Genomic DNA, 14,128 nt, shown 5'->3' with positions numbered 1-14,128 from the left:
TTTTTAAACAGCATCCACGCCTGATGCAAGTTTTTTACTCTGCGAGCTGCTCCTTTCAGTCTTTTTTTCACCATTTTTCTCATTTTGTTGTAATCACCTTTTCTATAGTTAAACGCTAGCGTACTTGATTTCCTAGTTTCACTTCCTTCAATGCCAATATCAAAACCGATCATATTATGATCACTGTTATCAAGCGGCCCTCGTATCGTTACCCCCTGCACTAGATCATGAGCACCACTAAGGACTAAGTCTAGTATTTTTCCTTCTCTTGTCGGCTCCTGAACTAGCTGTTCCATGAAGCTGTCCTTGATTTCATCAAGAAATCCTATGTCCCTTGCGTGTACAGATGTTACATTAACCCAGTCTATATGCGGGTAATTGAAATCCCCCATTATTATTGTGTTGCCCAGTTTGTTTGCGTCCCTGATTTCCTTTAACATTTCCGCAACCGTCTTAAAAAAAAGAGGGGGGGGGAGGGTGAGACCACAGCAAGATGTATGTGGGTTTCTTTTGTGTGTCACAAGCTGACTTAAAAAAAAAAGTTTTTTTTCATGAGACCTATTTCTGCTTATCAGTCAGGAGTCGAGTCCCATGGGGTCTCTGAAGCCCCACAGATGCCACACTTAGACGGCTGTGTCCCTCCCCCATCATGGTGGTCTCATTTGGGGCTAACTTGCCTAATTCCTTCGTTGTCCTTTGCTGCTATTGGGCACGGGGAGGGTCGGGAGTGCGAGGGATCTGCCTGTAGCGTTTGCCCTTGCTGGTCTGGTAGTTGGGTTTCCACCCGCAGCAGATTTGCAAGCACAAAGCTACTCTGCAAAGCAAAAAAAAGCAGGGAAAACCAGACACGACACTGTTCCTGAGGGAGAGTGCTTGTGCACGCTGTGTTTTTCCCAACCACGGTACCGTTTGACGGTTTGTTGAGACTCTGCAACTGTTTCTCATGGGCCAGTTATATCAAGCAATATAACCAGTTATCTGCTAGACATTACCCGACTGGCTATCTCCCACTGAATTATTGCCAGATAGCCAGCTAAGAGCCATTTAACTGGCCCGGAGCCTTTCCTGGCCGGTTAAATGGTTTTAAATATCTGCCGGAACGTGTGTCACTTCTAGAAGTGATAAGTTACTTATATACCTCACGCAGACATTTAGATGTGAGCATTTACAGCAGCTGTATGGTTGGCATAAGTGCATACACTCTTACCCTAGCTGAGGAGTGGCCTAGTGGTTAGGGTGATGGACTTTGGTCCTGGGTAACTGAGTTTGATTCCCACTTCAGGCACAGGCAGCTCCTTGTGATTCTGGGCAAGTCACTTAACCCTCCATTGCCCCATGTAAGCCGCATTGAGCCTGCCATGAGTGGGAAAGCGCGGGGTACAAATGTAACAAAAACAAAACTCTCTCTGACCTTGCGTGCAACTTTCTTCAAATCAGTCACCTTACTTTCTAATTCTTACTCATCTATATGTTACAACTTTACCTTACCCTTCACTACCAATTATAGTGTTCTAGTACATATTGTACTGTCATTGCAAGTAGTATACCATGCCATATTTTGTTTTGTTACTTGAATATTTTTACTGCTGTAATTTCCTATTGCTCATGTTTGATCTATTCTTACTGTACACCATCTTGAGTGAATTCCTTCAAAAAGGCAGTAAATAAATCCTAATACAATACATTGCATATTTACCTGGTTATGCTAATATTCTATAATGGAAAGCAGGTGTCTAATTCTCCTATCAGGTGCCCTCTCTGTGACATAGTAACATAGTAGATGACGGCAGAAAAAGACCTGCACGGTCCATCCAGTCTGCCCAACAAGACAAACTCATACATGTATACCTTACCTTGATTTGTACCTGCCTTATTCAGGGCACAGACCATACAAGTCTGCCCAGCAGTACTTCCCACCTCCCAACCACCAGTCCTGCCTCCCATCACTGGCACAGACCGTATAAGTCTGCCCTCCACTCTCCTCGCCTCCCAACCACCAACCCCTCGTCCCCCACCTGCTCCGCCACCCAATTTCGGCTAAGCTGAGGATCCATTCCTACTGCACATACTGTGCATAGATATAGATGAATTCTTATAGAATTACCCCTCTATCACATTTTGGGATTTTTTTTATTCTTTCTTTGAAGCCATTCCATTCAAACCATCTCCCCTTCAGGCTAGAGAGAATATAGGTGCACTAGGGTTGCATAAGCTCAGTCCTCGAGGGCCCCAAAACAGTATGCAAATCTATCTCCTGCATATTCTGAAACCCTGACAGGTTTTTGTGGCCCTCGGGGAGTGAACTTGGGCACCTCTGCGATAGCCAGATACTCACATGTAAAGGGGTTGGAAAGAATTCTAGAGGCACTGTTCTGCATGCCTCACTTTTTAAAGAAAATTCTCTCTGCTTATAGACATTTTTGTCCGAGGTTAGTGAGCTCTGTGCGGTTGGAAGGCTCGTGTACTACATTTCAAGAAACTAAAAAAAAAAGTATCACAACCTCCACAGCTGCCAAACCAGTCCAATACTGGACACTGTAAATAGCACGACATCCAAAAATACTGCATCAAGTGTGTACCTATATCCAATGAAAGGAATTGATTAGATTTGTTGGACCTGATTTTGTACCCCGCACTTTCCCACTCATGGCAGGCTCAATGCAGCTTACATGGGGCAATGGAGGGTTAAGTGACTTGCCCAGAGTCACAAGGAGCTGCCTGTGCCTGAAGTGGGAATCGAACTCAGTTCCTCAAGACCAAAGTCCACCACCCTAACCACTAGGGCACTCCTCCACTGTTGCTACTATTGGAGATTCTACATGGAATGTTGCTATTCCACTAGCAACATTCCATGTAGAAGTCAGTCCTTGCAGATCACCAATGTGGCCGCGCAGGCTTCTGCGAGTCTGACGTCTTGCACATCCATCAGACTCACAGAAACAGAAGCCTGTGCAGCCTTCTACATGCAATGTTTCTAGTGGAATAGCAACATTCCATGTAGAATCTCCAATAGTATTTATTTTATTTTTGTTACATTTGTACACCATGCTTTCCCACTCATGGCAAGCTCAATGCGGCTTACATGGGGCAATGGAGGGTTAAGTGACTTGCCCAGAGTCACAAGGAGCTGCCTGTGCCTGAAGTGGGAATCGAACTCAGTTCCTCCGTTCCCCAGGACCAAAGTCCACCACCCTAACCACTAGGCCACTCCATTATCCTCTGGTAAAACTATGCTGTTTTGGACCTATAGCAGTGGTTCCCAAACCTGGTCCTGGAGGCACCCCAGCCAGTCAGCTTTTCAGGATATCCACAATAAACACTCATGAGAGAGAGAGATTTGCATGCACATCTCTCATGAATATTCATTGTGGATATCCTGAAAATGTGACTGGCTGGGGTGCCTCCAGGACCAGGTTTGAGAACCAGTTACCTATAGGTTACTAGCAGCAAGATGCTGTGTTCTCCTTTCCTTTAGCACTGAATCTATTGATTGAACCAGGCGTCAGTCCACACAGTCTATAATTTTCAACCTCCTTCCTGTCCAGCTTATGTTATCAGGAATCACACCTGCCTAATTTCCTTTAATGTCTTCGGCTGTCTCCCATGCAGCCCTATTGCTAGATTCATTTGAATGCTTTCTTAAATGGAATATGCCATAAAGTGATGGCATATTCCATTTAAGAAAACAACATTCAAATGCCAACTCCAAACCCTTTTTCACTCTTCACCTTTGTCTTCCACTCATCTCTGCATATCTTCCGTTTTCTAACATGTCTACAAAAGGCAATGTCACCATGCTTTTTACTGTCTTGCATGAACAGGGAGGGAAGGCCATGAACTGGCTAAGGAATGGCACCTCTGTGAACTCTGACCGTCATCTGCCAATTTGGCCCGATGAGGAGACTGTGTGGGTCTAGCTTCACGAGGGCCCAGTGCAAGTTTCAGAGCTGAAAGAACAGCCAGTAGTTTCAGACACCTTGTAGGTCTCAGCAGATATTTAACAAAGCTTCACATCATCCCTGCCCCCAAACAGACCCAGATTTATTTAAAAATGAAGTCTTTATTTCTGTAAGAAAGTGGAACATGCAAACAGGATTCCTAGAATTATACAGATCTGTGCCCTGTAACAAAACAATTTTTATAAAACAATTAATGGCTTTTATGATCCATAAAATAAGTTTAAATAACATCTTAGTAGCTGTTAATATTGCAATATTAATAATATATAACTTAGTAGTAGTTAATATATCAAATGTTCATAGCACTCTACAACCACCAGATGGCGCAAAAAATGGTGCAGCATATTTTTTGCAAACCGCACTGGGCAGTTTTGTTTACCCAGGAGCACAGTACATAAGAAATAAATGAAATCACTATGTGCTACAATCTCATTCTGATCCAAATGTAATTTCTAGCTGGAAAGCCAACACTGACACTGATCATTTAAATTCCTTTGCTTTTCAGCTAGAAGAGCCGTATAGGAAGTTTGCAAATAAACTCATTCGATCAAAAGCAGAGAGCCAGTGGCCTAATAGCCGCATTCAGAAGAGTCTCACGTGCTGTCTGATGTCTAACCATACAACAGTCTGAAACATTTGGAGTACTACAGGCAAAAGATAATTAACAAAACACACCCAGAGCTCTGACTGGCTTCAGACCAATAATTTCTCACCTAGTTCTAGCCTGCAGCTAAGTGCAAGTCTTAATGTTGAGCATTTAAACAGCAGGAAATCCTATAGGTGACCTTCAACACACCTTGCCATATTTAAATTGAGCTCAGGAGTGTTGAAACTAGGTCCCTAAGGTTTCATTAGCTCTAGGGGTGATGTTTCTGGATAAGAAAGTCAAGACATAACCATGAGGTTTAATGTTATAGCCCTTAAAGGATTATCACTGGGACAGTTAAATACCATAATTGCTCTATTAGATATAATGCAAAGACAAATACTACAGTTTGTTAAATGGGATGGTGAGATGCCGCGATAACAGTCTGAGTTCTGGGCGTGAGGGATTGCAGCTCTGAAAAAGATGGCTCAACGTAATTCCAAAACACCCTCTCAGAAATGAACTCTGCTGTATTGGTCCTTTGAAAGGCTGCACAGTATTATGTGAAAGAACCATGGTAAGCTTTCTTTAAGAAAGAGTGCCTAGCACAAGCTGAGAAACCCATTAATGAAGAGAAAGCAAGTCCTTCAGATCCACAGCAGTGAGGAGAGAGTATGTATTGACATTTCACTGAAAAAGCAGGGGTGGTAAAGAAGACCCCACTGATTCTGCAATTAGCCAAATAATAAAGGGAAACAAAGATTGATAATCCAAGTTCTGTTGTTTTCTGAAATGGACTACTATGATGTTTATTCTGGATATTCGAAATATCTTGATTTGCTACTTAATTAACAAGCATATACACTTGTTGAAAGCAATACAGCATTACCATCAAATAAAAAGTAACAAGAAAAATTAAGGAAAGATTATTGATATTAACCCTTCCTTGGGCCAATAAATAAGAAAGACAGGGACTGTGGTCAAATAGATAAAGGAGATCAAAGAAAAAAAAATGAATAATCAAAGGCCCAACCTAATAACTCACAAGCTCAACTACAATCAACCAGCTTTAGGATATTCTAAACTGGTTGTAATTTCCTGATTAAGGATTTTGAATACTGCTGTCAGACTGGTAAACTTTTGTAGAATTTTTCTCCCTTAGGTTTCATTGGTTTCTGATTGAGCTAGGGATCAATTTAATTGAATACGCTAGCTTTTAAAAGATTTGTATAAGGTAATGCCCCATCATACATGATGGAACTTTATTCAACTTTCGAATGGTAGCCATTCCCATTCTTTTCAAACCCAGATGAGTTTACATTTTCCTGCTGTGCATAAGATCTTAAAAGCTGCTGCCAGCATCTTTTTCATACCAATGGCATTGGTTTGGAACACTTTATCTCCCTCAATAAGATTGTTGAAAATTATTTTAAGTTTAGAAAAGCATTAAACTCTTATTTCAAAAGTGTATGTTATCCAGAACTTGGTTTCTTGTTTTTTGTAACTTTTTTGTAATCTCTTAAGCTGGAAAACTGTAACCTAAGAATGTGTAAAAAACAGTTGTACTTAGGAGTCATCAAGCCGTCTTGTTTTGTAATCCGCACAGAACTATACAGGTAATTGAGAAACACAAGTAATGTAATGTAACCCTTCAGCATACAGTCCGTGTTGTAACCCTTCAAACTGCTGTCCTGGCAGAAGCTAAAAGCAGAAGCATGGTTATTCAGCACAGGGAAGTAGTTTCTGATGGAGAAAACGTCAGCTGATAGTCTGTTGAGATACATTTATGACCAAGGTATATTCAGGTGGTGCCATTGAAATGCAGCCACATTAAAATATAAGGGACAAAAGTTCCATTCTTATTAAAATCTTTATGTTTATGCTTCTATATAATCTTATGAAAATCCTCCTCCGTCCATACTGGGCCAAGGGATGGGGAGCTTCCTGTGTCCCACCAATCAAGATCGCTTCAGCAGAGACTGCAGATACTGAAGAATGACCTCTGCAGACTCCCAGGGGACCACTTGGGCATTGAAGGTCCCAGGCTGCTTCTCCTCTGTCTCTTGAATCTTCCGGTGCATGGGGTAGGTCTTGCGGGGAAATGCAACATCCATCGGGCTTAAGAGAGTAGACGGACAAAAGTCATTAGCACCATCCCCGATGTATAAAAGCTTCTGAAAGCTGATACCCTGCTGGGCTCTCTCTGCCAGGTACTCGCTCAGGATCTTACGTTTGCACATGTTGGTGGGGCACTGCGGGCAGCTGTGTGAATGATAGGGAGCCAGACTGAGGTAGCCTCTCTTGTCAGAGGCAGAGGGGTTACTGAAGATTCTACGGAAGAGAGAAAAGAAGCCAGCTGCTCTCAGGGTGCTCTCAATGCCAAAAGTGTTGGCATCTGAGATGAGGATGATCTCAAAACGGTCAAGGTTTAGGGAAAGGTAATGAAGCAACTGCTGCATATATGGAGATAGTGGGAGTGCCTCATACACAGCTTTGAGGTCCTGTATACGCACCCCACTGTCACCCAGGTATTCAAAGATTCGTTGCATGTACTGATTGTAGAATCCTTCCTCAAAAGTCCGGCGTAATGATTCCGGTAACTCCTGTGAGGGTGCGGCCCGGACGACAGACTCATCGCTGTTCTCATTCACAAGCGTCTCATCAAAGTCAAAGATGAGAAGATATTTCTGAGATGTAGGAGCAGTCATCTCTAGTTCCTGCAAGAGAAACAGAAAGATGTCTAAACAAATCAAAATGTGTCCCTAGGCCCTAGCCAGAATCATGGTAAGGACGAAGCTAAAAATGTCAATGCAGTACACACAAGGCAGCAGCAGTGCTCTGGGGAAAAGGGATAACATGGTAGCAGTGACAGCCAATGAGAGCATGGGCTTTACTTACCCTAACCAACTACTCAATTCCCATAACTTTTAATTTTATTTTTTAAACTTCTACAACCCTAACTCTGCTATAAATCTTTAAAAGCCTTATAATCCAGACAACTATCTTCTGGATATTCAACAAAATAGGAATTAACTAGTTCTTGTCTCCCTGATCCTTCCGCTCCTAATTAGTTCTTTATAAACAGCCATGTGGACAAGTTTCTTGCTTCTCTGCTACGTATTCACATGGGAAAAGTTGCTTCTCTGCTACGTATTCACATGGGAAAAGGCTAACAGTGTGTTTGCTCGCACAGCGATTTCAGACTCAAATCCTGCTCATGCACCAACTTCTCTCTCTCTCTCCCCCCCACATTAGATATGAGTGATGGGAAGGGAACGCTACTAAGAATGCACTTAGCTTCTGGCCAAGCAATCGGACTACAAAGAGTGGGTATGAATGGAATTCTTCCTAACAAAATAAGATCTACCACAACTAGCATAACCACAACTGTTACATAAGCCATGTTTGTACATGGTGGCAGCTTCTGGAGGGGCATATAGGAACTAAGGGGGGGGGGGGCAGAAATACAAAAATGAAAGGGAGCCATACAGGAGGGACATACAGAATGATTAAAAAAAAAAAAAAAAAAAAACGTGAGGAGCAGAAAAGGGATGAGAAAGAAACAGCTGGAGACAACTGGTTAGGAGAGGTGGGGTATAAAAGAAATATGGCTGGATATTAGTGAGGGACCAAGGCAGTGGTGTGCTGGAGCAGGCTCTCACAGGCTCACAAGAGCCGGTTGTTAAAGTAGGGCCCTCCATGGCTACTTTAACAATTGGCTCCCAAAATATGGGCTTGGGCCCCCTGCTGAATTCTCTTTTATACTTTGCTGGTGGGGATGCTGAGCCCTGCCAGCCAAGTAAATAGACTGCTGCTGCTCCCCACTCCTTGTTTCCAGCTCTGAGCAGCAGGCTGGGACTTCTCTAGCATGTGTGAGAAGTTTCAGCATGGTGCTCAGAGCAAGACGTTGGGAGTGGTGGCAGTCCATTTATTGGCTGCCAGCAAAGGTATGCCTAGCGTGCCCACATGAAGGGAGGGAGGAGAGAGAGAGGCAAGTGTTGCTCCCCCCCACCCTGGCCACCCCTAGCCCTTCCAACTGCAGAACTGGCTACATCTGGAGAAAGAGCCTGTTAATTTACCAGCACACCCCTGGACCAAGGTCAGAGTCCTGGGATGACATGATAGAGGAAAAAGACAGAGATAAGGTGTAAGAATGGAATTCCAGACTGACCTGATTCTTGAGATGAGTCTATGGATTGGAAGTGACACCAGTGGTGAATTGGATGCCAAAACCATAATTTATTCCTAGCCGCAGAGTTCAAGGACTTTGGGTGGGCACACATTTGAGATAGAGCAAACAGAGAAAATGGCATCCTCACCAAAGGCAACGATGCCCAATTTTCTGACTAATCGAGCTGGTTTTGTCACAGAGTGTTTAAAGCCAGAAACAGGAAGTGATGACAGATAAAAGACCTAAACAACTAAACAGGATTCACACAGGTGATCAGTTCCCCAACCCATGAAAAAACGGTCACATACTAGACTTGGTGTTCTACAAGGGGGTTAATATCCCAAAGCACTGGGACAGCCGTATTGAAATAACACTTCTATCGTAGACAGACTGTTTTCTAATCACATTTTTTTAAGTGACCACCTGAAACAAAATGGCACCTTGCAGATTTAGGGGTACCCAGGTAGGAGTGATCCCCACTTGCTCCTGCCCACTTGCAGTTCCATTGCAAAAATGGCCACTGAAAGTTCAAGTGATATCGCTAGGGGACAGGAGTGAGTAGGGATTGCTCCTGTTCAGGCACCCACTGGACCGCCAGGTATCATAAGTAGGCTCGGGGGGGGGGGGGGGGTCGGAAGAATATGACAGATCTACTTATGCACGTCCTAGTTGAATGTCAGCCAGGACCCATAATAGTTCAGGCAGATAGCAGTCTGGTCAAACCCGGATATTCAATACTTTGCACTGAATATCCCAGGTATAAATTAACTGGCAATGTCAGCATTTAAAAATCGGACTGACTGACGACAGCCAACTATTGATCAGCAATTTTTTAAACAGCTTACCACATTGATATTAAGATAAGATGCATATGTGTTTCACCGCATAACTCTGCTAGGTCAGAAAGGGTAGCCATTGTCCTGAGGCCATCATTAAGAGGGGGGGGGGGGGGGAGGGAAATGGGACTTGATATACTGCCTTTCTGAGGTTTTTGCAACTACATTCAAAGCGGTTTACATATATTCAGGTACTTATTTTGTACCAGGGGCAACGGAGGGTTAAGTGATTTGCCCAGATCTGAATTGTGGAATTCAGGGTTCCTTTTACTAAGGCACACCAAAAAATGGCCTGTGTTTTGGATGCGCACAGGTCCATTTTGCAGGTGACTGCAAAAAAGGCATTTTTTTTGGCCAAAAATGGATGTGCGGCAAAACAAAAATTGGCGTGCGTCCATTTTAGGTCTGAGACCTTACCGCCACCCATTGACTTCTTTGTAAGGTCTCACGCGTTAACCAGGCAGTAATCGTCAGCATACACTGCCAATTAACACCCGGTTAGCGCCGGGGGGCAGAAAATAAAAAATATTTTCTGATGTGCATATTGGATGCACGTAAAAATTAGAATTACCTCTCGGCGCAAGCGGTAGCTGGGTGGTAGTTTTGACATGTTCTACATGCATAGGCGCCTACGCTTTAGAAAAAGGGCCCCTCAGTTTGAAGAAGCAATCTAGCAACCAGATAACTAACCTCTGTCACATGAGTGGGCCAAGACCTGGGAACACCGGCTCATCTGGAAAGGTTCCTGCGAGGTCTTTGGACTGTACATGTGTGAGACTGATGTATGTAGTCTAAACCTTAGAATATGTAGGCAACCATACATCCAAGGGAACACAGACCATGGCCTACATTGGTCCATGTGGTATGGCGTTGCCATTACTTTACATGTTGCTTGCCAAATGTAGGCTTGACTATTAGGATATGGACGTGATGGCCAGAGACGTTTCATCATGCGGACAGTGAGTACAGTCCATCACCTATTTTGAAATCTTCTCCTCTAATGATCTAGTAGACTGGAGAGGGTTATGAAATGATTCAAGAGCACTTCCTCAGCATCTTCCAGGATATGCCTGAAGACCCATTTGTCAACAAGTATCATACCTGGTGTCACACAAGAGACAGTCAACACAGCTCTGTCATTTGAGCTATTTATATTGAGTGACTGGTTCCAGGGCAATCACCATTGTCCATGTGGGTTCCTACACATGCTTCCCTTTTCATTTCTTTGCCCAGGAATCCTCCTTTCGAGGCCTTCCCCATCTCCTGAGAATTGGGCCTGGTTCCGATAAACAATGTTTGGATTGGATTCAGAACTGTGGCTCATGATTATGTTTTTAAGGGAACCTTTAGGAGGCGAGTTGTGGTGCAAGTTCTGCACTCGCCTGCTTCCCACCACCCTGCTGTTTACGATGGAGTTTGAGCAGTGCAGGAGTCTGGACGTCAACGGCCAGTTGTGGCACGAGTTCCTGCCTCGCAGCCATTCTGAGTTTGACACGGCGCACGGGCTCCGAGTTCCATGCCCCCTCCCTCCCTCTCTTCCGAGTTCCAGGCCCCCTCCCCCCTCCTTCCCTCTCTCTCTCATCACACCACTCTGGGAAGCTTCCACAAAAACTATTGATTGTCTCAAAACAAACATATCAATGTGGAGAACTTTATATGTAGAAACATCATACTGGTGAAAACTGCAGGGGGAAAGGCCTCAGCAATCCATGGCTACATTTTTCACTGAACCTTCTTGTAGCTGACAAACTAACCATTGGCCAAAAACCTCTACTAATTAGTGCAAATCTTCACAAGTGCAAAAATGTGCATTTTCATAACCTTGCTAACGACTTTTTGCTTTAAAACAAATATTTTTTGATTATATTGAAATAGTATTTTCATTTATTTGAGATCACGATCCCAACAGGCCACCCATCTTTCGTTTCGATAATACGGTCGGGGCTGGCCAAAAATCTCAACATTTGGGCCGCCCTTTGAGATCACCGCCATTGTTTTTCGCCTATAATGGAAACTAATGGCGGCCATCTCAAACCCAGCCAAATCCAAGCCATTGGGTCGTGGGAGGAGCCAGCATTTGTAATGCACTGGTCCCCCTCACATGCCAGGATACCAACTGGGCACCCTAAGGGGCACTGCAGTAGACTTCACAAATTGATCCCAGGTGCATAGCTCCCTTCTCTTGGGTGCTGAGCCCCCTACATCCCCCCCCAAAACTGTACAACACTACCATAGCCCTTATGGGTGAAGGAGGGCACCTACATGTGGGTACAGTTGGTTTCAGGTGGATTTTGGAGGGCTCACATTTACCACCACAAGAGTAACAGGTACGGGGGGGGGGGGGGGGGGGGGGGGGGAAGATAGGCCTGGGTCCGCCTACCTGCACCCACTAAAACTGCTCCAGAGACCTGCTTACTGCTGTCATGGAGCTGGGTACGACATTTCAGGCTAGCAAAAAAATGTTTTTAAATTCTTTTTTAGGGTGGGAGGGGGTTGGTGACCACTGGGGGAGTACAGGGAGGTCATCCCCGATTCCCTCCGGTGGTCATCTGGTCAGTTTGGGCAACTTTTTTGAGGCTTGGTCCTGAAAATAAATGGACCAAGTAAAGTTGGCCAAATGCTCGTCAGAGCCGGCCTTTTTTCCATTATAGGCTGAGGCAGGCCATCTCTTAACCACGCCCCTGTCCCGCCTTCGGTACACTGCCGACACATCCCCTTGAACTTTGGCTAGCCCTGCAACGGAAAGCAGTTGAAGCTGGCCAAAATCGGCTTTCAATTATACCGATTTGGCCGGCCTTAGGAGAAGGCCAGCCATCTCCCGATTTGTGTCGGAAGATGGCTGCCCTTCTCCTTCGAAAATAAGCAGGATAGTGATGCATAAAATTTACACAGTTATCGCATGTTAACTGCAAATTTTAGTACACTTTAGTGAAAGGGCCCCAAATTTAAACTTCAAATAAAATGAATATCCCAACTGTATATGCAACATAAAGTGATATTAAATACTTGAATCAAAAATGTGTGTTAAAACATGTTATGTCAAATATAGATAAACAGTGAATACTAAAAACTAGCCACTAGATGTCAGGATTATACTGCAACATTGAGGCATCTCCATCTTTATACCAGAGTTTGATTTGTCCTTGCCTTTCTCAGGGCACAGACCGTAGAAGTCTGCCCAGCACTGTTCTTGTACTAAGTTCTGAAGCTAACGTCGAAACCCCTTAAAATTTACACTCCAGCTCATCCATATCTATTCAGTCACGATCAGGGTGTAGACCGTAGAAATCAGCCCAGCACCGGTTTTGCTTCCCAATTACCGGTATCACCACCTACTCTCTGCTAAGATTCTGTCAATCCATTCCTTCTAAACAGGATTCCTTTATGTTTATTTATATTTTGCTCACGGTGAGTTACATTCAGGTACACTGGATCTTTCTCTGTCCCCAGAGGGCTCACAATCTAAGTTTGTACCTGAGGCAATGGAGAGTTAAGTGACTTGCCCAAGATCACAAGCAGCAGTAGTAGGATTTGAATCGGCCACCTCTAGATTGCAAGACCGGTGCTCTAACCACTAGGCCACTCCATCCCACATGTGTTTGAATTCCATTACCATTTTCATCTCCACCACTTCCTGACATTACTCCTGAGTCTGCCCCTCTTCAACCTCAATTCTACCGCCTTCCCATCTCTGAAAAAGGTTTGTTTGCAGATTAATACCTTTCAAATATTTGAACGTCTGGATCATGTCACCCCTTCTCCTTTCCTCTAAGGTATACATGTTCAGGTCAGCAATGCAAATCCCACACCATTTTTGTAGCATTTCTTTGCACCACTTCCAGTCTTTTTACATCTTTAGCAAGAAACGGCCTCCAAAACTGCAATACTCCATCTGTTTTATATATACAGGGGTATTTAATACAAACCTCTCCCCTAAACGAATGAATTTATGTTGAAAACATCTACTTAGAGGTTAATGTCAGCGCTGAGCAAGTTTTCTTTTTTGGATAATGTGAAACCTTTGTTGAAATCCTCACTGGAATGCTTGCAGATGTCATAGAAATTACCAATATCATTGTCTGGAAAAAGTTCTCATTTAACATGCTGATTGTACCTCGTTGGCTAAACATACCAGTCCCTATCTTTGCATATTTGTTTCTGGGATTTCCAGATTCTATTTAGGGCACTTGTAAATTTTTATGGGGAGGCAAGTGGCAAAGGCTTCTTTTGCAAACTTTAATATTACCTAGAAATAAGGAGAGGGTCTGCTAGATCTAAAATTATACAGCTTGGCATGTGTTGAGATCTCTTAAGGATTGGATCAATGAGTCGGATTATATCTACTAACCTGGGGAGCACTATGCCTACAACCCGCCCATTCCATGCCCCCCCCCCTTTTTTTTTTTTTTATAAATTTTCAAAAATATACTTCAAGTACAACTTAAAAGACAATATTGGTACAATGTAATTATATAATTACATAACTTCTACAAAACAGGAAAAAAAAAAAAAAAAAAAAAAAAAGACTAGGAAAAGAAACACCCCCAATATTATCAAGAACAGGAAAAAAAAAAAG

General features: G+C 43.5%; 1 protein-coding gene across 2 annotated transcripts in view; it reads right to left on the bottom strand.

Annotated features, from left to right (window-relative positions):
* Positions 1-3,803: 3,803 nt before the first annotated feature.
* PHOSPHO1 (phosphoethanolamine/phosphocholine phosphatase 1) overlaps positions 3,804-14,128 on the bottom strand; it is a 32,080-nt gene continuing 21,755 nt past the window's right edge. Inside the window, exon 2 of one of the 2 annotated variants that reach the window (XM_030221664.1) lies at positions 3,804-7,262. In XM_030221664.1, coding sequence (XP_030077524.1) covers positions 6,504-7,253 — 750 coding nt within the window. In that variant the 5' untranslated portion in view covers positions 7,254-7,262 and the 3' untranslated portion in view covers positions 3,804-6,503. The remainder of the gene's footprint in view (positions 7,263-14,128) is intronic. The other variant, XM_030221663.1, reaches the window with a different exon arrangement.

The sequence above is a fragment of the Microcaecilia unicolor genome, chromosome 12 (genome assembly GCF_901765095.1).
Source record: "Microcaecilia unicolor chromosome 12, aMicUni1.1, whole genome shotgun sequence".
NCBI lineage: Eukaryota > Metazoa > Chordata > Amphibia > Gymnophiona > Siphonopidae > Microcaecilia > Microcaecilia unicolor.
Note: the sequence above shows the minus strand (reverse complement) of the source record. Positions and strands in the feature narration are given on the sequence as shown.